General features: G+C 37.8%; 1 protein-coding gene across 1 annotated transcript in view; it reads right to left on the bottom strand.

Moving 5' to 3' along the window:
• LOC144233772 (peroxisomal carnitine O-octanoyltransferase) overlaps positions 1-24,745 on the bottom strand; it is a 64,466-nt gene that overhangs the window by 23,602 nt on the left and 16,119 nt on the right. The window contains exons 6-13 of the mRNA XM_077766807.1: positions 23,444-23,552; positions 20,762-20,855; positions 19,846-19,971; positions 13,257-13,358; positions 7,319-7,402; positions 7,134-7,241; positions 6,778-6,908; positions 672-795 (exon numbers count right to left, since the gene is read on the bottom strand). Of these exons, the coding sequence (XP_077622933.1) occupies positions 672-795; positions 6,778-6,908; positions 7,134-7,241; positions 7,319-7,402; positions 13,257-13,358; positions 19,846-19,971; positions 20,762-20,855; positions 23,444-23,552 (878 nt within the window). The remainder of the gene's footprint in view (positions 1-671; positions 796-6,777; positions 6,909-7,133; positions 7,242-7,318; positions 7,403-13,256; positions 13,359-19,845; positions 19,972-20,761; positions 20,856-23,443; positions 23,553-24,745) is intronic.

The following is a 24,745-nucleotide window of genomic DNA, read 5'->3' as shown; positions in this document are numbered from 1 at the left end:
CACACACACACACACACACACACAGGAATATTCAGCCTTCAAAAAGAACAAACTCTCCATTTGTAACAACATGGATGAAACTAGAATGTATTACGCTAAAAAAAAAATAAGAGAAAGACATACCATATGATTTCACTCATATATATGGAATTTAAGAAATAAAACAGAGCAAAACAGGGGAAAAGAAGGAAAAATAAGATAAAATCAGAAATGGAGGCAAACTGTAACAGACTCTTAACTATAGAGAACTGAAGGTTGTAGGAGAGCAGATGGGGGGTGAGATGTGCAAAATGGAGGATGGGCATTATGGAGGGCATGTTGTGATGAGCACTGTATGTAAGTGATGAATCACTAAATTCTACTCCTGAAACCAATACTACACTATACATGAACTCATTTGAATTTAAATAAAATCTTGAAAGAGGAAGGAAGGAAGGGAAGTAATTTTGCCTAGAAAGTGACACAAATGGGCTTCTTCTTAGGTCTTTCCTGTTTCATATTCTTCCAAGTATATACGTCATTGGCAAATGAATGAATGCTTCAAAAACCTCAGAAAAAATATCTTAAAGTATTTTACTTACTCAGGAGAACTGAAGCCAAGGAGTTAGTCATTCAAGGGCTAAGGGTCCTTTAAATAAATACTATGAATTTTTTTCTTTTCAAATACTCACACTAGTAGACGGATCCTGCATGGACTGGCACCACCTGACTGCTTCTATTGTACATGATCGCACAGTCTCTGTGCGGCCATGATAAAAGTATCTGGTCATAGCAGTTTCATAGCAGCTGCCAGGGCTACAAGGCAAAATGAAAATAACAGAACGTGTCATAAGAAAGAAGATGCTCAAATATCATCACAAAGAAAGCTTACCTAATAAAGCTGGCTTTGGTTAGAGACTAAGTTCTACAAGACAGACCTTAGTTGAGACTTTCAATAACAAAGAGACTACTTTCAGTATCAAAGAGCAAAAAAATACTCTAATCAACAGGGCTTGGTATAATATGGTCTGTTTCCAAGGTTTGGCTGCTCCGAGATTATGTACATTGGCGTGTCTGTGGTAGGTGGCCTATAAGATATACCCCCAGTGATTCCTGCCTCCTGTTACTTATGCTCTGGTGTAGCTCCTCAATTTGAGTGTGAGATGGACCTCATGATTTGCTCCTACTAAAAAGAAGAGGACAAAAGTGGTAAGATGTCATTTCTGAAATAAGGTTACAAAGAGATGTCAATACTCTCACTTCCTCAATATGACGAACACCAGTTGCCATGCTGGAAGGTGCCCTACAGTGAGGCCCAGGTGGTGAGAAACTGAGGGAGGCCTCTGGAAAACAGCCTGGAAGGAAGGAATACCTGCTAATAATCACATGAGTAAGCCTGGAAGCAGATCCCTTCTGAGGCATACCTTCAGATGAGGAAAGAGCTGAATGACACTCTAACTACAACCTCAGCAGAGTACTACTAGGTATTTACCCACAGAATACAAGAAGTCTAACTCAAAGGGATATATGCACGCCAATGTGTATAGCAGCATTATCTACAAAAGCCAAATTATGGAAAGAGCCCAAACATTCACTGACAGATGAATGGATAAAGGAGATATGGTATATATATACAATGGAATATTACTCAGTCATCAAAAAAATGAAATTGTGCCATTTACAATGATGTGGATGGAGCTTGAATGTATTAAGTGTAATAAGCCAATTAGAGAAAGACAAAAATCATATGATCTTACTCATATGCGGAATTTAAGAAACAAAACCACCAAGCAAAAGGAGGAAAAAAAGAGAGGCAAATCAAGGAAAAAAAAAAACTTAACTATAGAGAACCTACCAGAGGGGAGATTGGTGAGTAGATGGAGATTAAGGAGTGCACTTATTGTGATAAGCTAAGTGATAAGCATTGGTATTGTACAGAAGCTTTGAATCACTAAATTATACACCAGAAACTAGTATTACACTGTGTTAACTAACTGGAATTTAAATAAAAACCTAAAAAAAAGACCACTACAAGAACATACTATAGAACATTATCCCTTTATGAATATAGATGCAAAAATCCTCAAATTACTAGCAAACCAAATTTAGCAGCATATGAGAAGGACAATACACCATGCTTAAATGGAATATATCCTAGGAATGTAGGCGTGGTTCAACAAATAAAAATCAATATAATACACCTTATTATTAGAATGAAGTATAAGTCCTACAGTAATTGAGACAGAAAAGTGTTTGACAAAATCTAGCACTCTCCATAAAAACGCTCAATATACTAGGCATAGAAAGAAACTTGCTCAGTATGATCAAGGGCATTTATGAAAAACTTACAGCTAACATCGTACTCAATAATGAAAGACTAAAAACTTTTCATCTCAAAGGAGCAAAAAGATAAGAATGATTCAGCATGGTACTGGGTGTTCTAGCCAGGACAAAAGAAATGAAAGGTACCCAAATTGGAAAGAAAAAAGCAAAACTATCTCTATGCACAGATAACATGATCTCTTATTTAGAAAACCCCAAAGAGCCCACAAAAACAGAGGAAAGTTTATTTATTTTTTAATGTTTGTTTATTTTTGTGAGAGAGAGAGAGAAACGCATGCAAGTGAGCGTGAACAGGGAAGGGGCAGAGAGAGGGGGAGTCACAGAATCCAAAGTAGTCTCCACCCTCTGAGCTGTCAGCACAGAGCCTGACATAGAGCTCAAACTCACTAACCATGAGATCATGACGGGAGCCAAAGTAGAATGCTCAACAGACTGAGCCACCCAGGCACCCCTGGCCAAGTTTAAAGATACAAAACTAAAACACAAAAATTAGCTTCATTTCCATACACTAGCAATTAATGATTTGAAAAGAAAATTAAGACAATTCCATTTACAATAGCATCAAAAATAATAAAATACTCAAGATTAAACTTAACCAAAAAGGCAAAAACACTGTACCCTAGAAACTACAAACCACTGCTTGGAGAAATTTTTAAAAACGTAAATAACTAGAAAGGAACCCTGTGTTCATGGACTGACTTATTATTATTAAGGTGACAATACTACCCAAAGCAGTCTACAGATTTAAAACTCCAACATTTCTGCACATATGGAAAAATGAAGTCCATTAATATGGACTTTCAAGAAGAGCCAAGAACAGCCATTACAATCTTGCAAAGAAGAACAAAGGTGAAGGACTCACGTTCAGATTTCAAAACTTATTACAAACCTACCATAATCAAAATAGTATAATATTGATATAAGAAGAGACATACAGACCAATGGAGTAGAACTGAAAGCCCAAAATTAAACCCTTACATCTATAATCAATTTATTTTAAACAAGAACATCAAGACCATTCAATTAACAGTCTCTTCAACACATAATGCTGGGAAAACTGGGTATCCACTTGCAAAAGAATGACATTGGAACTTTACCACACACTATGCATAAAAATTAACTCAAAATGAATCAAAGATATCAAGAACTCAAACTATAAAACTCGTAGAAGATAATGTAAGTGGAAAATTCATGATATTGGATTTGGCAACGATTTCTTGAATCTGACATCAAGAGCACAGGCAACAAATGAAATGAAAAAAAAAAAGATAAACTGGGCTTCAAAATTTAAAACTTTGTGCATCAAAGGAAACCCAGAGAATGGGAGGAAATATTTCCAAATCACGGATCTGATAAGGATTTCATATCCAGAATAAAGAACTCTTACGATTCAACAACAAAATGACAACCCAGTTGAAAAATGTACAAAGGACTGTTACAGTTTGCCAAAGATGACATACAAATGGCTAATTAACATACAAAAAGCTACACAACCTCATTAGTCCAATAGGGAAATACAAATAAAAACCACCATGAGATACTACGTCACAAAATAAAAATAATTTTTTAAATGAAAAAAAATAAGTGTTGGCAAGGATGTGGAGCAATTGGAACCCTTGTATATTGCCAGTGGGAATGTAAAATGGTACAGCCATGGTAGAATATAGTCTGGCAGGTGCTCAAAAAGTAAAAGAGATTTATCACACAACCCAGCAATTCCATTCCTAGGTACAGACTCAAAAGAAATTAAAACAGGGACTCAAAACAGATACTTGTACGTGAATGTGTACAACAGCATTATGCACAAGAGCTAAAACACGGGAACAACCCAAGTGTCCATCAACAGATGAATGGAACAAAATGTGGTATACCCACATAATGAAATACTATTTAGCCATAAAAAAGAATAAAGTTCTGATTGTACAATATGGATGAACCTTGGAAACATTATCCTATGTTAAATAAATCAGATACAAAAAGACAAATATTCTATGATTCCACTTACAGAAAATATGTATAAAAACAGGCAAGTTCATAGAGAACAAAAGTAGATTAAAGATTACCAGGGGCTGAGGCAACAGGAGGAATGATAAATTATTGCTCAATGGGTACAGAATTTCTGTTTGTGGCAATGAAAAAATTCTGCCAACAGACAGTTGTGATGGTTGCATAACATTATAAATGTAAGTAATGCTACTATATCATACACTTAAAAATGGGGCTACAATGGCAAATTTTATTTTATATATATTTCACCACATTAAAAAAAGATACAGCAACTGCTTAAGGCAAATAGTAACAGTGTATCGTGAGGCTTATAACATGAAGAAATATAATGTATGACAACAGCAGCACAAAAGATGGGAGAATCAAAACAGAAGTGTTCTTTTTTAAGGTTCTTACATCATACTTCAAATGGAAAATGTTATTTAAAGGTAGACTCTGATAAGTTAAAGATGAACTTTACAAACCCCAGTGCAACTATTAAAAGCAAAACAAAACAGTACATCTGACAATGGAGATAAAATGGAACAATTGAAAAAAAAAAATGAGTTCAAAAGAAGATGAAAAAGAACAAAAATCAGATATGATAAAAAGAAACAGCAATATGGTAGACTTAAACCTAACCTTACTGACAATTATATTAAATATAAATGACCTACATATCCCATTTTAAAGACACGTACTTTTGGAGCCCCTGGGTGGCTCAGTTGGCTGAATGTCCCACTCTTGATTTTGGCTCAGGTCATGACCTCCTACTCATGAGATGGAGCTCCATCCACATTGGGCTCTGAGCTGGGTGTGGAGTCTCCTTAAGATTCTCTGTGTCTCTCCCTCTGCCCTTTCCCATGATTGCATGCAGCATGCTTGTTCAAAAAGAAAAAAGAAAAAAAATAAGAGGACACATATTCTCAGACTGGATTTTTTTTTTTTTAATGCTTAGTTTTGAGAGAGAGCGAGAGTGAGTGCGGGCACATGAGCATGAGCATGTGAGTGGGGGAGGGGCAGAGAGAGAGGGAGACACAGAATCCGAAGCAGGCTCCAGGCTCTGAGCTGTCAGCACAGCGCCTGACGCAGGGCTCAGACTCAAAAGCCAAGAGATCATGACCTGAGCCGAAATCAAGAGCCAGACACTCAGGCGACTGAACCACCCAGGTGTCCCTCGATTTGTTTTTTAAGTTTTATTTATTTTGAGAGAGAAGAGAACAGGAGTGGGGAAGGGACAGAGAAAAGAGACAGAATCCCAAGCAGGCTCCACAGTGTCAGCGCATATCCCGATGGAGGGCTTTAACTCACTAACAGTGAGATCATGACTAGAGCCCAAAACCAAAATAGTCAGGCACTTAACTGACTGAGCCACCCCAGTGCCCTTCAGACTGGATTTGTAAAAAGCACAATCAAAGAGCTTCTACTTCTGCTTACGATGTACTAAGTCACAACATACCATTTCTCCAATCCTAAAAATTAGTAAAGACTGGATAATCTATTAAATCATGAACCCATCAGGAAACTGAGGCTACAAGAAAACCACATGATTTAAATTCCAAGGAACAGAAAACCCCTTGTAGAAGNACTGGATTTTTTTTTTTTTAATGCTTAGTTTTGAGAGAGAGCGAGAGTGAGTGCGGGCACATGAGCATGAGCGTGTGAGTGGGGGAGGGGCAGAGAGAGAGGGAGACACAGAATCCGAAGCAGGCTCCAGGCTCTGAGCTGTCAGCACAGCGCCTGACGCAGGGCTCAGACTCAAAAGCCAAGAGATCATGACCTGAGCCGAAATCAAGAGCCAGACACTCAGGCGACTGAACCACCCAGGTGTCCCTCGATTTGTTTTTTAAGTTTTATTTATTTTGAGAGAGAAGAGAACAGGAGTGGGGAAGGGACAGAGAAAAGAGACAGAATCCCAAGCAGGCTCCACAGTGTCAGCGCATACCCCGATGGAGGGCTTTAAAACTCACTAACAGTGAGATCATGACTAGAGCCCAAAACCAAAATAGTCAGGCACTTAACTGACTGAGCCACCCCAGTGCCCTTCAGACTGGATTTGTAAAAAGCACAATCAAAGAGCTTCTACTTCTGCTTACGATGTACTAAGTCACAACATACCATTTCTCCAATCCTAAAAATTAGTAAAGACTGGATAATCTATTAAATCATGAACCCATCAGGAAACTGAGGCTACAAGAAAACCACATGATTTAAATTCCAAGGAACAGAAAACCCCTTGTAGAAGAAAGCAGACATCTGATAAGTATTAAGGTTATGAAAAAACAAGACTGTGAAAGAGTCACAGATCAAAACTCCTCATATACTGATAATGGAAGTCCTAGTTAGGACACAGTGCTACTTGAAAAGTCAGGAAAAACACTGGGGAGTTAGGATGGAATAGCTTATTCCAAGGTACAGATATACCCTTGGACTTCAAGATTCTGAAAATGGAAAATGAATGGTCCTCACCGTCCATGAAGTCTGTAATAGGCCAGCTGAAGTGCAAGCTGAACAAATGTATCAGGGTGAAGCCTCTTCTTCTTGGTTAGTTTTTTACCAAAAGATGTAAAGGCATATGCCACAATCTGCAGATCAGATGCCTAACAAAAAAAATTATACGGGAAAAGTGAAAAATCACATAAGAATACCCCAAAGATAACCAAATCATCATTTGCATTAATCATTCAATATAAAAAAATAAAGGTATCAAAGCTATTAATTTAAAATGCTTTATGTTGTCATGCTTGGATGGTAGCCAAATTCTTACATATGATAGTTAAAAGACAAAGCATTAGTTTCTAAGAAAAAAGTTAAAAAAAATCTACCTGCTTGAGATATTGGGCTTCAGCCTGATTAATGTTGTTTAGTATTTTATCATCCACAGTGAAAACGAGCTCCTCTGGAAGTGATATATTTCGTACTTTTTCTGAACCCTGAAAATAGGGAAGACTTAAAAATGTTCAATAAAAAACTATTAGGAAAAAAGGATGAAATATTTTTTCTAACATACCTTCCATCTTCCTTCATTCTCTAAAATTTTCTCATCAACATAATGGCTGATGTTTACCATAACCATTGCATCAAAAGGAGAATGCTAAAATGAAAATATGTAAGATGCTGAATACTTTATGTCAACTTAAAACTTGACCCAATATTTCATTTTCAATTTCTCTGCCCTTCATTTTTAATACAGAATAAGCTGCAAAATTCAAATATGCCTCGCCTAATAAGATATGGCTATCCTACAGCATAATAAATAACTGCTATATTTTATCTGCTGTGAAAGAAAAATTTAAAATTGCCACCACCTAATTAGAGCTCCTTAGGTAATGCTATCCATATTGGAAATGAAAGCAAGTGTATGTGTGCAGTGCTTAAGAGCACTGTGCAAAATGCAAATGAAGATGGTGGACTTTCTCAAGGCAAACTGAGCATGGACATAGGCCACTATGTTGAGTGTCAAAAAGCATTAACGATTTGGTGTTTATGTCTACACAAGTGCTCAGATGTGGCGGAAATAATTCTCAATGTTTAGGGAATGCTGGCAAGATGGGCTGAGTTACAGGAGTATTATGGGTTTGACAACTATATTAAGAGAAAAAAACTGCAGCTAGTGAATTTTTCCATCATTTACTGTGGAGGACAAATCTCAAGCCTTCTTTTCTCCACGTCCTTTGACAATTACATCAGATAGTTTTATTTTTCCTCCATGCTACTGCTATCACTTAACATTAAACAGTTACTATTAATAAGTTGAATGTGGCACTACCAGCCTTGGAGACAAAGATGGGAAGCTTAAGATATGAACTGAGCACACTTGGGCCAGTTTCAGAGGGAGTAATTAGGTGTATTAAGTATCACCCCAACATTAGAGAGATCTGCTGCCCTCTGTAACGGCCCAGTGGAGCCTAGAAGTACAGAATGAATACTGCTACCAACTAAAGAGCAGCCACAACATGAGGAAAGGCTCTTGAGGGAGGTCAGAACAAGATGCACCAACAACTCATCCCACCCATCAGCATCCCATCCATCAGCAACCCATAACAAGACTCACAGATCATTGACAAGCACGTTTTCTAACTGCATCTTGAAACTTTACAAATAATTTTCTTACAGGTATCACATACTGTTTCATTTGAGACAATACTATAAATTTCTAACTATTTTACTGGAGCCAGTAAGAAAAAGCAAGACTTAAGGATAAAAGTCTCTTTGACTTATAATTCTACCTACCCATCTCATAGTAGAAAGCTTAGCATGAATTTTTTAAAAAGTCAGGAACTATGAAAATTTCAAATGCTTTTGTGATGTTTTATTTGCTCATACAGTTTTAACTTAAAAAAAAAATTTTACGTGGAGACAATATATGTAACATACTGTTTACGAATGAGGGTTTTGATTCTGAGTCTAAACTCGACCATTTCCTAGTTGTGTAACTGTTGAAAAGGTATTTAATTTTTTAAGTTATGTGCCTCATCCGTTAGTGGGGATAATAATCATAGAATTAGTGAGAAAGATAATTTTAATAATGCTTATAAAGTACTTACTACAGAACCTGGACCACAGCAATCCTCACTAACTGGTGTTATTATTTAGTAAGTGTTTAGTATATGCTTCCCTATGTGCCCTTCACAAAGCCCTATAACAAAGCCTATATAGAAAAGACAAAATAGTTGATCCCAGGATTTTAAATCCCAAAAGGGAAATGTAATTAACTACTATAATCACAAAAGTATATATTTAGGTACCAATGGAATACAGCAGCGACATGGCTTTGGATATAGAATAGACCAGCTTTTGGAGTACAGAGATGACCTTTGAACAACACTGACCTCTCATGCCATCAAAAATCCATATATAACTTTTCACTACCCAGAACTTAATTACTGTTGACCAGAAGTCTTGCCAATAACATAAACAGTCAATTAACATGTTCTGTGTTAGAAGTATTATATCTATATTCTTAGAATAAATATAAGAGGAAATAAAACGTTAAGAAAAGCCGAAGGATGAGGAAATACATTTACTGTATAGTACATTAGTAGAACAAGGCATCACACATCTCATTCCCACCCAAAGCTAGCAAAGCTACCCAGGAATGCAGGAAACCTCCTTCCAAGCAGAATCCAGGGGAAGGGAGAGAACTTGGGAGAAGGGAGAGCACTGTTACTCTTCTCTCTAGGTTGCTTGCTCCCCCTGCCCCCTGACCCCTCTGCATGGTTCTAACTCAGTTTCTGCTTGTGGGAAGTGCTGGCAAAAGGCTCCCAGCATTATTATTCTCTACCTCAGAAAACTTTCAGCACCTCAGACAGCGCTCCTTCCTGCCCTGAGCTCTGCAGCCCAGGTTCTTGCCTGGTGCTATCCTGCCCCAGATATTCTCCTGGACCCATGGCGAGGGTCGGAGGGAGTGCAGATTATTGGTCTGTGGTTCTCGGCCAACTGTGGACAATGACGGGCCTTGTCACTTCACTGCGAATCCCTCTCCAGAGCCAGGTCTTCTGCTCCTTTCAGTTCAAGACCTCAGTGAACCAAACTTTGCACAGGTAGTGAGGTGAGGACCCAGGAGCGCGGAGGAGGCCTGCTGTTCCAGTCTTCCCAGCATCTCTCCTCTACCTTGCCTTCACTTTTAGTCATTCGGCAACCTCTATCTTATTTTTCAATCACAATATAAAATAAATACTTTAAAAAAATAAATATATACTTTAAAAAAATCCACGTATTTAACTGAACCCACACAGTTGAAACCTATGTTATTCAAAGGTCAACCGCATACACTTTATTAATGATGTTTTACTAGGTTAAATTAATTGCTTTTTCTGTAATCATCTCAGGTTACAAAGGAAACCTACATGGAATTTTAAAAGCAGATTATCATGGGAAGATAATCAGATCAATTTTATAAATAAGTGGGTATTAATTGACATACATTAAGCATGTCCATACACTTACTACAAGAAAACATCTCATTGGTGCTGATATGTATTTATTATGGGACCAATATTCTTCATTTAGAGATTTAAAAAAACCCTTAAAGTTATTTTCATCTTGAATTTGAGCCAATAGCAAGAGTTTAGTGCTATTAATAAAAATCAAAGTAGTGCAAGGTGGTTTTTTTGGAGGGATTTGAGGGCTAAAAGTTGAGAAAGTAAAGTAAAATGAGTTCCTGATGATGAGAATAATTTAATCTTATGGAACAATATAACATCCAGTTTGAACAATATATAATAAAATAAAATTCTCAGAATGAGAATAGGTATAAACTAGAAAACACTAACTGCTGCACTGGCAGATGAATGAATAAAGAAGATGTGGTATACATATACAATAGAATATTACTCTGCCATAAAAAAAATGAAATCTTGCCATTTGGAACAACATGGATGGAGCTAGAGAGTATCATGCTATGCCAAATAGAGAAAAGACAAAGACCATATGATTTTACTCGCATTAGAATTTAAGAAACAAACAAACAAAATGATCATAGGGAAAAAAGAGAAGCAAGCCAAGAAATAGACTCTTAACTATGGCGAACAATCTGCTGGTTACCAGAGGGGAGGTAGGTGAGGGGATAGGTGAAATACGTGATGGGTATTAAGGAGGGCACTTGAAAGGAGTACCAGGTATTCTATGTAAGTACTCAATCACCACATTGTACATCTGAAACTAATAGTACACTGTATGTTAACTGGAATTTAAGTAAAAACTTGGAAAAAAAAAAAAAAAAAAGAGTAACTGCAAGCTACCCATCCATATATAAATGGTCAATGAAACTATTAAGCCAGGGAAGAGAATACACACAAGAGGGAACAATGAGACGAATATTAAGGTCAGAATCAGTATATAGGAAAAGACTGTTAAGATGGAGGCAGTGTCAGAATATGAATGAAGAGGGTAATTAACTGCACCAGACAAGTCAAAGATAAATAGAGGAAGACACTCGTAAGTAGTAAGTTACTTTACGAAGGATAGTTTCTGGGGAATAGTGAGGATATAAACCAGACTAAGTCAAGAATAAACTAAAGAACTCAAGAAAATGGAAGCAATTAACAAGTATTTTGTCAACAATGAACTCTAAGGAAGAGGACAGACAAGAAATCTTTAAAGTGCCTCATAGCACACTTGCACTCTCATGAGGTACTATAATAAACATCTAGTTTTATTACCTGCTCACCAACCTCTTCTTCTTCTGAGATTTATTTTTCTGTAGGCAACTACCACACACTCTGTGGTGGTTTGAATGAGAATGATTCTACCCTCTAGGTTTCAAGGTTTAACAGGTGATCCAGTCCACACAAATCAAAGCACCTGATTCCTCAGAATGGGTACTTGTCAGACAAAGGCCAATCACAACCAGTGAGCATTATTCCCAGGACTTTTGATGGAACCACTGGGGCAGCTGAGGTGGGGTAGGGGAGGGCATTTGGTGTGCTGGCCATTTGCATGGAGAACACTAATCTATGAAGGTAGCTGTGAATGTGAAGACAAGACATTTTGGGTACAGTGACCACATGGGATAGTCTACTTGAAGATGAAGTCAAACACAGGAAGTAGTGCCTACAAATGGAGAGGGGAATTTCTAATAAAAGCATTTGGACATCAGAAGTTGGCCTTACCTAAGTTCAGCTGTACCCCTATGCCAACAAATACCTTCTTAAGCTAATGCCAATACAATTTAGGTTTCTATCACCCAGAACTGAATACTGATTAACACAATTATTGAACCCAGATCAATATAACAGGTCTTTTTAATATTGTATAGTGGCTAAATGCTTCTGGAGGAAGGCCACCAAAAACAATCTACCTCATACTATTTTATAGCATATTACATACTTTATGAAAGGTCTTACAATAAAATTACAAGTGTATACTGCAACTCTGATTTTTTAAATTTTATTAGTTCATAGACTTCTTGAATGGCCATCAGAAAATGGCAAAGTAGAGCTAATAAAGATGATCACAGGAGGGGAGCCTGGGCGGCTCAGTCAGTTAAGTGTCCGGCTTCAGCTCAGGTCATGATCTCACAGTTTGTGGGTTCAAGCCCCACATCGGGCTCTGTGCTGAACACTTGCTCAGACCTGAAGCCTGCTTCGGATTCTGTATCTCCTTCTCTCTCTGCCCCTCCCCCACTCACTCTGTCTCTGTCTCTCAAAAATAAATAAATGCAAAAAAATTTTTTAAAAAAAGATGATCATAGGAGAATAAGAGAAACATTTTTATGAAGAAGGCAAAAAAATGGTAGAAGCACAGACACTTTGATATCTATTGTGTAAATACATGTTCCACAGATCATTTATTTTTTTTCCATTTTTTTCCATTTTAGGAAAACAGTTTAAAAATTCTGGGTAAATCTAGAAATACATCTGCATATATCTCTGTGCACAGAACATACACATAATGCTATCTCTTTTTAAATTTGTTTTCAATGTTTTTATTATTTTTATTTTTGACAGAGACAGAGTGTGAGGAGACTAGGGGCAGAGAGAGAGAGGAAGACACAAAATACAAAGCAGACTCCAGGCTCTGAGCTGTCAGTATGGAGCCTAATGTGGGGTTTGAACTCACAAATCACGAGATCATGACCTGAGCCGAAGTCTTAACCTACTGAGCCACTCAGGAGCTCCAATGGTGTATCTTTTAAGATAGGTTGTAATTCTCAACCAACAGGTAACAGTGGACTTAAGGAGCTTCAAAATTCTTTAAAATACATAACTACATAAAATACATTCAAATTCCACTTTGCAGATACACATCAAACTAACAGACTTACTACAAATAAAAGTAACTTGTCCTATACTCTGTCTTCACTGGAATTTCTAAGCCTTTTAGTATAATGTCATAGAACTATACAAGTGTTTATATGACCACAGCACAGCCTAATGACTATAGTTTATTGCCATTAAATTAACCTCAACAATTGAAAGGAAAAATAACTTTAGTAGTTTACTTACATCACAACTACAGCCAAATATTCCATTGGAAAAAGAAACCAAATTATAAGATTTGTCTCCCCAGCGTACTGTTGGATCTCCTACAAGAATCATTGCAGTTACCTAAAACAAATTCAATGTTTTAAAATTAAGGGAATTTTATATTAAGAGGTATATAAGAATTATTGTCTTAAGCATGTGTGTGTACACACACACACACACACACACACACACTCCTACTTTTCCTCTTCAGGTAAACCAAATTTAATAAAATAATAATTATACTCAAGAGATCATACCATTTCCAGCCCTGTTTTTAGATATTTCTCAAAATCTCAAGAAATCCTACCACAAAATAGAGGGCTGGTAAAATACTCACGGGAGTTTACTGAACTTCGAAGGGAAAAGATAAAGCTTTTGCAACTTGAATAATCTAAAAGCTGTGATAAATTTAGTCATCAGAGTCTAGTTACAAGAAAAATATTTCAAGAATTCATATCTCAAAGAGGGGGCAAGATGGCGGAAAAGTAGGGAACTACGGACATTGCACTCGCCCCCATAGCTCATATGAAGAAGGCCTGAAACCATAGAAACCCTTACAGAATCCAGAAATTTGGGAGGAAAAGGAGAGAGTCCCCTGAGAAAACCTTCTAGCGTGAGTGCAAACTGGGGAAGATAAAATCGGGCGGGGACCAGAGACACAGAGGGACGGGGGTGATCCCCTCTGCGGGGAGTTTAGAGGGGAAAGAGAGTGGCCGAAACTGCCCAAGACACTGTCCCTTGCTGGGGAACAGAAAAACCTCCACTCAGGACACAGAGGGACCCAGATGCCTGCTCCCCAGCAGACCCTAGGCGGGACACACTCATCCCAGGCTATTCCCAGGGAAACTGCTCCCTGCGCGCCAACTTGACCTGGAGAGAACACGCAGCATCTGCGCCTTTGTGCTTCTGGCTCGGCTCGATGCCTAGAGGGGAGGCGAAGGGTTTAAAACTGGGAGATTTCCCCGCGAGTTCGTGTTTCAAGCGACAAGACACAGAGAGACCCGGTTTTCTGCTCTCCAGGTGACCCTGGGCGGGAAGCACTCATCCCAGGCAACCCCCAGATGAAACTGCTCCTAGCTCGCCAACCCGACCTGGAGGAGCAGCGGCTTCTGGCTCAATCCCCGGGGGAAGGCAAGAGGCTTGGGACTGCCCTGACGGGCTTGCCTACCAGTTTGTGTTTCTGGCAATTTCAGTGCGGCGCGTGGACCAGGAACTGGAAACCAAAGAGGCCTGGCCTGGGATATAGAGCATGGCCCACCTTGGCTGCGCACCCGGCACAAGGAGTTTACACACCCAACAAAGTGAGTTGCAGTGCTTGGTACAAGAAGGGACTGGAGTGCCACCACTCTTCTCCCCACAACCACCAAGGCAGGACTCCCTCCTGACGCACTGGATCACACCACGCTCATCCCTGCTAGAGGTCTGCCTTCTTCCCTTCTTCCTTTTTTTTTTTTTTTACCAGAGCACTGCCCTGATAAATTCTGCTCACTGGCTTGCTTAAACAGTCACATTTAATCCATTTTCTAGATGTAAATTCTACACCTACCTTCTCATCTCTTTCTCTCTGGAGTAATCAGACTATATAGTTTCTCTGGATAACACCACTGTCATTTCTTTCTCCTCTTCTCCAACCATATTCCACTCTTTCGCTCTTTGAAAAAAAGCCCTTATTCCTTCTGACTGTTCATTTCATTTCCAATTATGCCTTATCCCCGCTCTGTCACTTCTCTATGCTCTTCCACCAGCGCTGCATATACCAGGCTATTTATTTGTAGCTGGGAAATCCGGTTATATGCTTTAAACTGTTCTTTGTCTATTGGGTTTCTTCTTTTTTCCTTTTCTTCTTTTTTTCTTATGTATTTTATTTTTTTTATTATTCGCCTTCCCTCCTCCTTCTTTTCTCTTTACTTTTTTGTTTTCCTTTTCGGTTTCCATGTTTGTTGGATTTGTCTCTGCGTTTGTGTGCCTTTGTTCCCTGTGTGTTTGTCTGTCTGTTTTCTCCCCCAGGGCTACCTCTGAAACAAGCCAAAGTACACATAGTGGAGAGTCCCAAATAACAAAACGAGTAGGAAAATAGAATAACCAAGGTCTCAACGAGACCAAGAGATATCATTCAAAGAACACTTTCTCAACAGACAGGCCCTGGACAGTCAAAGAGCCTTCTTTGGTACAGCAGTGCTGACAGGTGCAAAGTGCATAACAAGCTTTTAAAACTAACAAGAGACAGAAAGCTAACTGAACTGACGAAACGAAAGAGCTCTCCTCTAAAGAAATTCCAGGAAGAACTGACAGCTAAAGAACTGCTCAAAACAGACATAAGCAATATAACTGAACAAGAATTTAGGACAATANTCACAATGCTATGGAACTCGAAATCAACCACAGGCAGAAGTCTGGAAAACCCCCAAAAACATGGAGGCTAAAGAACACCCTAAAGAACAAAAGGGCCAATCAGGCAATTAGAGAAGAAATTAAAAAACACATGGAAACAAATGAAAATGAGAACACAACAATCCAAACTCCATGGGATGTGGCAAAGCAGTCCTAAGAGAAAAGTACATTGCACTCCAGGCCTATTTCAAGTAATTAGAAAAAGCGCAAGTCCAAAATCTAACAGCACGCCTAAAGCAACTAGAGGGAGAGCAACAAGAGCACCCCAAACACAGTAAAAGAAGAGAAATAATAAAAATCAGGGCAGAAATAAACAATATAGAAACCAAAGAAACAGTTGAACAGATCAATGAAACCAAGAGTTGGTTTTTTTGAAAAAATAAACAAAAATGACAAACCTCTAGCCAGGCTTCTCAAAAAGAAAAGAGAGAGCACTCAAATAGACAAAATCATGAATGAAAATGGACTGATTGCAACCAACTCCTCAGAAAGACGAGCAATTATCAGGGAATACTATGAAAAATTATATGCCAACAAACTGGACAACTTAGAAGAAATGGACAAATTCGTAAACACTCAACACCAAAATTCACACCGGAAGCTATAGAAAACCTGTACAGACCCATAACAAGTGAGGAAATCGTACCAGTTATCAAAAATCTCCCAACAAATAAGAGCCCTGGGCCAGATGGCTTCCCTGGGGAATTCTACCAGACATTTAAAACAGAATTAATACCCATTCTTCTCAAACTATTCCAAAAAATAGAAATTGAAGGAAAACTTCTGGCCTCATAAAATGAGGCCAGCATCACTTGGATTCCCAAGCCAGACAGAGACCCAGCAAAAAAGGAGAACTACAGGCCAATATCCTTGACACATACAGATGCAAAAATGCTCAACAAGATACTTGCAAATCAAATTCAAGAGCAGATAAAAAGAATTATGCACCAAGATCAAGTGGGCTGGTTCAATATTCGCAAATCAATGTGATACATCACATCAACAAAAGAAAAGACAAAAATCATATGATCCTGTCAATAGATGTGGAAAAAGCATTTGACAAAATACAGCATCTCTTCTTAATAAAGACGCTCGAGAAAGTAGGGATAGAAGAAACTTATTTAAACATCAAAAAAAGCCATCTACGAGAAGCCCTCGGCTAACATCTACCTCAATGGGGAAAACCTGAGAGCCTTCCCCCTGAGATCAGGAACATGACAGGGTGTCCGCTCCCACCACTGCTGTTTAACAGAGTGCTGGAAGTCCTAGCATCAGCCATCAGACAACAAAAGGAAATAAAAGGCATCAGGATTGGCAAAGAAGAAGTCAAACTTTCACTTTTCGCAGACAACATGATACTCTACATAGAAAACCCGACAAACTCCACCAGCCTACTAGAACTGATCCAAGAATTCAGCAAAGTTGAAGGGTACAAAATCAACATACAGAAATCGGTTGCATTTCTATACACCAACAATGAAGCAACAGAAAGAGAAATCAAGAAATGGATCCCATTCACAATTGGTTAGGAATAAACCTAACCAAGGATATAAGAGATCTCTATGATGAAAACTATAGAAAACTTATGAAGGAAATTGAAGAAGACACAAAGAAATGGAAAAACATTCCATGCTCATGGATTTGAAGAGTAAATATAGTTAAAATGTCCTTACTAACCAAAGCAATCTACACATTCAATGCAATCCCAATCAAAATTGCACCAGCATACTTCTCAAAACTAGAACAAACTATTCTCAAATTTGTACGGAACCACTAAAGACCCCGAATGGCCAAAGTAATATTGAAGAACACCAAAACAGGAGGCATCACCATCCCAGACTTTAGCCTCTACTACAAAGCTGTCATCTTCAAGACAGTATGGTATTCGCACAAAAATGGACACATAGAACAATGGAATAGAACTGAGAACTCAGAACTGGACCCAAACATATACAGCCAACTAATCTTTGACAAAGCAGGAAAGAGTATCCAATGGAAAAAAGACAGCCTTTTTAACAGATGGTGTTGGGAGAACTGGACAGCAACATGCAGAAGAATGAAACTAGATCATTTTCTCACACCATACACAAAAATAAACTCAAAATGGATAAAGGACCTAACATGAGAGAGGAAACCATCTAAACCCCAGAGGAGAAAGCAGGCAACAACCTCCTTGACCTCCACCGCAACAATTTCTTACCTGACACATCCCCAAAAGCAAGGGAATTAAGAGCAAAAATGAACTATTGGGACTTCATCAAGATTAAAAGCTTCTGCATGGCAACGGAAACAATCCANCCCTCTGGAAAACGGTGTGGAGGTTCCTCAAAAAATTAACAATAGAACGCCCCTATGATCCAGCAATTGCACTGCTAGGAATTTACCCAAGGGATATAGGAGTGATGACGCATAGGAGCACATGTACCCCCATGTTCAGAGCAGCACACTCAACAACAAAAAAAGAGCCAAAACATGGAAAGAGAGTAAGTGTCCATCAACGGACAAATGGATCAAGAAGATGTGGTTTATCTATACGATGGAATACTACATGGCAATGGAAAGAATGAAATCTGGCCATGTGTAGCAACATGGATGGACCTTGAGGGTGTTATGCTGAGCGAAATAAGTCAGGCAGAGANAGAAGGGAAGGGGGGTGATAGGCATGGAGGGCACTTATGGGGATGAGCACTGGGTGTTATATGGAAACCAACTTGACAATAAACTATTTGTTAAAAAAAAAAAATAAAACACACACACACACACACACACACACACGAATTCGTATCCCACTAAGCCTGTTTCTTAAACAGGTTTTGGCCCATTCGTGAGCCATGAAAACAATTTAGCACATCACAGTAAACATTCATTATAGAAAGAAGGAACAAAATAAAAATAAAAATCACAGTCTATCACAGATAGTAAAAGTAATTACTATTTTGTGAAACTTCTATTATGTGTATGTATGAACGTAGTGGGCTACAATCTACATACATGTCTAACTAGACTACAAGTTCAAGCACTACATTAAAATATATCCTTCCTCACAAAGTATGGTGACTCTCCCAAGGTGCCTGGGTAGCTCAGTAAGTGAAGGATATGATTTCAGCTCAGGTCATCGTCTCACAGTTCATGAGTTTGAGACCCGCATCAATCTATGTGCTGACAGCTGAGCCTGGAGCCTGCTTTGGATTCTGTGTCTCCCTCTCTCTGTGCCCCTCTCCCACTCACCCTCTGTCTCTCTCAAAAATAAAGATTTAAAAAAATTGTTGAAAATAGAAGTAGTTTGGGGGCACCTGGCTGGCTCAATGGTTGAGTGTGTGACTTCGGCTCAGGTCCTGATCTTGCAATTTGGGAGTTTAAACCCTGTGTCCAGCTGTGTGCTGACAGCTCAGAGCCTGGAGCCTACTTCAGATTCTGCGTCTCCCTTGCTCTCTGCTCCTCCCCCACTCTTGGTCTGTCTCTCTGTATCTCTCAAAAATAAATAAATATTAAATTTTTAGAAAAAAGTTTGATGACTCTCCTACTAAAAAAGTCCAGCTAAAGTTATAAAAGTTATTTTGACCTACAAGATATTTCAACCCTTTATTATTTCTATTATTTAATCATGATGAACCCATAATGAAATAATTTAAGTGTTTTCAAAAGACTAAGAGACTTCTACAAATATGACTACTACCTTTTACTGTTTCCCAGGAAATGATAACATTACCCGGGGAGAGGGGGGCAGGGGAGGAAACAAAGTAAGGCTACATTTACTCTCTACTCACGACTCACTGAAGTCAGTGTGTCAATAAAACCAAATGACAAAATAAATTACTTACAAGAGTGGTATAACTCCTAGGACCTCACCAACTAAGATGTCAAGGCACACTGGTATGGGTTACAGGAAGGTTCTCGTGTCACCTTTAGCCCAGTGTCCTATGTAAATTTTCTGTCCATGCAAACAATAGTCATACTTCTTTAAACAATGTGCAACACATATCTAAATTACCTAAACAATGAGGTGAGAATTTACAAAAGATTATTTATGTATAGGCTTCGATCTGGTGTATGTATATATGACAACTAAAGTAAAAATTTTAAGACACTACATGCAGCAAAAAATCTTTTCATCTTCAATATACATAAGAGTCTTCAAGAATAATCTGTAAGAAGAAAGAACAAGATAGTCCAGTACCTGAGAATAATCTTCTGGCGTGACATGTGGACTGCTATCCTCTATGGAATACACCAGTAAACTGCTCTGAATTTTTTCTAACCTCGTCAAATTCTCTGGATCAAGACTAATCAGATATTCTCGTGCCTAAGAGACAAAGAGATAATGATCAAATGTTACAAGCTAAATATATCCAGAAAATCTAAAAATAGTTTGTTAGGGAAAAGGTTTATTACGTAAAGTATAAGTGCTATCTGAAAGTAGAATATTCCTATGAAATTTTTCATGAGCCAAAATGGTATAAAGCAAAGAGGCAGTTACCATTAACTTATATGGAAAAATGTCTGAATGTTCCCAGCCCCCCAAAATAACCTCGCTTTTGCTTTACCGATAACACAGGACATGTCTTGCTGGGGGGCGCACAAAGTCAGATACAGCACAGATGCTCACAGACACAGAAGCTCACAGCTTGCTGGTGAGATACTGACGGTAGCTCCAGGGGAAGGGGCTGGGTGCTGCCACTCTTGCTGCTTGGGGAATGTGCTGTGATCAACACTTGCTGACACTAGTTTTGCTTTTTGCCTTTTTTCATAAAAGCAAAAATCCTCTTTGGGTTTCTTTCAGTGTGTTAAAACAAGTACTAATGTAGGTCCTTTGTGAAAGTGTAGGGACATAACACAAACTTTCAAAAAGTGGGGGATACCTGTGCAATGAATAATACCTATTACATATTTGAAAATTGCTAAGAATACTTTTTAAAAGTCCTTATCACAAGAAAAAACAATTTTTTATGTGAGATGATGATGTTAACTAGATTTATTGCTATCATTTTACAACATATACAAATATCTAATCATTATGCTGTACACCTGAAACTAATATTATGTTATGTCAATTATACATCAATTAAAAAAAAACAAAAACTGTAAATGATAACCTTAGCCCATCGGGTTCGCTCCTCACTAGTTAATGCTGGTATGCCAGGTCCATCAGGTTCACTATGGCACTTCTTGTGAATATATGTCAATTGCCTTAGGGAAGATTAAAGAAAGAACATATAAAAAGCATAAGCAGGATCACTAGCTACTTTTAGCCTTTAATAGGTCATAATGCTTATCAGTACTTAAAACATTTTGACATATTATCCAAACGAAGGGATTATGATCTCAACAGCAACGGATTTATTTCCCACACCCCATCTTTTTTTTTTTTAAAGTGTGAGTAATGTGGCCTATTAACACAGAAGTATATTTGATAATAACTTGACTCAGGTAATGATCTCACAGTTCGTGAGTTCGGGCCCCGCATCAGGCTCTGTGCTGATGGCTAGCTCAGAGCCTGGAGCCTGCTTCAGATTCTGTGTCTCTCTCTCTCTCTCTGACCCTTCCCTGCTTACGCTGTCTCTCTCTCTCTCTCTCAGAAATAAATTTTAATAAAACAAGGACACAAAAACATAATCCATATGGTAAAGGGTGAATAAATTGGACTACATTCAATGAACAACTTCTCAGGAGAATGGCTAAAATCAAAAAGAAATAAGAAGTTTTGGGGAGTTTTGCACTGTTGGTGGGAATGTGAACTGTGGAAAACAGTACTGAAGTTCCTCAAAAAATTAAAAAGAGAAATACCATATGATCCAGTCATTCCACTAAAGGATATTCCCAAAGAAAATGAAAACACTATTTCAAAAAAGACTTATGCACCCCTATGTTCACTGAAGTATTATTTACAACAGCCAAGATATGGAAGTAACCTAAGTGTTCACAGATAAACAAATGGATAAGGAATATGTGGTATGTATACACATACACAGTAGAATATTACACATCCATTAAAAAAGGATGAGATTGTACCATCTGCTGTAACATGGATGGACCTAGATGGTATTATACTGAGTGAATTCAGTCAGACTGAGAATGACAAATACCATACAATCTTACTCATGTGGAATCTAAAAATACAGATGAATTAACAAAAGAACAAACTAATGTTGCCACAGGGGAGGGAGGGAAAGGGGAAAACCAAAATGGGTCAAGAGGAGTGGGAGACACAGCCTTCCAGTTATGGAATCAGTAAGTCATGGGATTAAAGAGTATACTATAGTGAATAGTCAATGATATTCTAATAGTGTTGTATGGATGGTAGTTGCACTTCTGGTAAGCATAATACAGGAAAATGTTTGGTCACCATGCTATGCACTTAAAAGTAACCTAACACTGTGTGTCAACTACCCTAATAGAAAAAAAAAAAAAACTCCTTTTGATCAAAAAATACTTTAATAGCAAATAGGGCAGTTATAAATATCTTCTATTCTCTGTATTTCCATGCATAAAAACAACAAAAGGCTCACATCCAAAATGTATAAAGAACTCCTCCCACAAGAGTCATTTATGTGTGAAAATGCTAATTATTAGTTTAACTATTTTGGAAAACTGCGTTATGTACTGAATTTAATGTTCACACACCCTATGACTAAACAAGTCCTTTCCTGGGTATAATCAGACAGAAACCGTACAAGGATTCTCACAGTAGCATCTTTTGTACTAATGAAAACTGTAAGCAACCTAAACAATTATCCTTGGGAAGAAGGGAAAGCATGGTAAGTGACAACTGGTACGAAGGAAATTTCTAATATACTGGAAATGTTTTATTATCTTCACCTGGTGGTGGTTACATGAGTAGCTGTATACTTCTGTGTGCACATTTGTACATGTTTGTAATAANTGACCCAAGCGAAAGTCGGACGCCCAACCGACCAAGCCACCCAGGCGCCCCATGTAATAATAAAAAATTTTTAAGACATATATAGACACATACAACTCAACATTTATTTTAAAAACTAGGAAAATTTGAACTAATGATTGTATATTAATGATATTAAAGAATTCTTCATTTTCTAAAAGAAACAAGTCATTAGGTACGATAATGGTACTGTATGTGTATGATTTTAAGAGTCCTTATCTTATACTAAAATATTTATAGTGAAAATACATTATGTCTGAGGTCTTTTTTTTTTTTTTTTACAGTAATCCATAGGAGAGTGAGGGGAGGGAAAGAGGAGATATAGTTGAAACAAGACTATGAATTTATCATTATTGAAGCTAGAAGATAACTGTTGAAGCTCAGGGAGGAGAACATGGAAGAGCTCCATTATATAGTTCCCTCTAAATTTTGAAGTTTTCCATAATATACTTTGAAAATATAAACACACAAAATACTATACAATCTGCACATACTATTTATATGTATTTAAATACATACTAGGTATAAAATACACACATTCTTTTTTAGAAATCTTTATGTGCATACAAATTCATTAGAACAGATACAGAAGAATAGAATTCACCAAACTAGTAATAGTGAGAAATTCGGGGGCAAGAAATGGAGTTGGTAATATGTTGAATGTTTTCCTTTTCTCCAAGAGAATATATTCATATACATCTAGTAAAGTTAAAAATTAAAACTAAAAATAAAATAATAAAGTTTTAAAAAGTGAGCATATACAGATTTATTTTTAGCTTACTGTCCCCTTATACAAAGGGAATTGCAAACAAAATTTATGTGTTTTAACTGAAGCAAAAGCTTAACACCTCAAGACTCAAGAAAGTAGTTTGAAAACCTGTGAATCTCTGGTGGGGTCATCAAAGATCCTTCATGCATTACATCAAAGACAAAAACTCGGCCTCGACAAAGCACCGTAAGGTGAGTTGGAGAATGCCCTTCACTCTCTGGAAAAAGAAACAGAAAATACAAACTCAATCTCTCAAAGTTAAACAAGAGTAAAACTGCTTATTTATATCCAAAAGAAGAAAATAATCCTTGCTCCAATACTTGATAATATATTCACATAGTCATCAAAATTATATGAACAATAAGGTGATGAACTTTCAATTATGATATAAATATACACTCTTGAAGTCTATCAGGTGAAACAGCCAAAAATCCACGGATCTTCAAGTATTTGTACACTTTGAGGCTTACATAAATCCTAAACTCCTGCAGGGCTTTCTAGTTTATTAATGGATAGAAATGGCAAGGGTAAAAGGGGAGCAAAGAATCCTATAGAAGAACTGTGTGAATTTGTTTCTCTTTGGCTTTATTTCAATACTGAGTGCTTATCAGATAATTTAATTGCAGTAATATCTAGCTATGATTTCTAAATACAATAGTTCTCAGTTGAAAAAGGGCACTGTTTGAGTGGCAAGGAGAATGCTTTTTACCAAATCTAGTTTTAATTAAGGCTCTAATCACACCTGGCAAGCCACTGACAATTGATTCTATGATTCGTTGGGCACGCTTTAACTCCCTAAGAACGGTGTTTGCTGTAAATCTCAGCATATTCTGATTTAGCCAATTTTTCAATTACTATTGCCTTTGACAAAGGTCCTGCTTTATGATCACTGTTCCATTCCTCTAAGAAAAAAAAACAGGGGTGCCTGGGTGGCTTAGTCAGTTGAGCGGCCGACTTTCGCTTAGGTCATGATCTCGCGGTTCGTGGGTTCGAGCCCCGCGTCGGGCTCTGTGCTGACTGCCAGCTCAGAGCCGGGAGCCTATTTCAGAGTCTGTGTCTCCCTGTCTCTCTCTAACCCCCCCCTGTTCACGCTGTCTCTCTCTCTCCTAGAAAAAAATTTAAAAAAAAAAAAAAAAAAGAGAGAAGACATATACTGCCAATAGCAGGAAATTTACTGACTGATATTATGTACAATGAACTATGGTAAATGCTTTACACATATTGTATGATGAAACCCATCAACTATGAGGAAAGGCCATCTCCTCATAGCTCTATATTTTTTCTCTTATATCCTATTTCTTCCAGTTCTAGGAGGTAAGGTATGTATTTTCCTTGTCCTTCATGGCTACTTCCAAAACATTTCTTCTCTTTCCTTCAATGAAAACCTCCATATGTTTTTACATTTAATGC

This window comes from Crocuta crocuta, unplaced genomic scaffold (assembly GCF_008692635.1).
Source record: "Crocuta crocuta isolate KB4526 unplaced genomic scaffold, BGI_CrCroc_1.0 scaffold165, whole genome shotgun sequence".
Lineage (NCBI taxonomy): Eukaryota > Metazoa > Chordata > Mammalia > Carnivora > Hyaenidae > Crocuta > Crocuta crocuta.
Note: the sequence above shows the minus strand (reverse complement) of the source record. Positions and strands in the feature narration are given on the sequence as shown.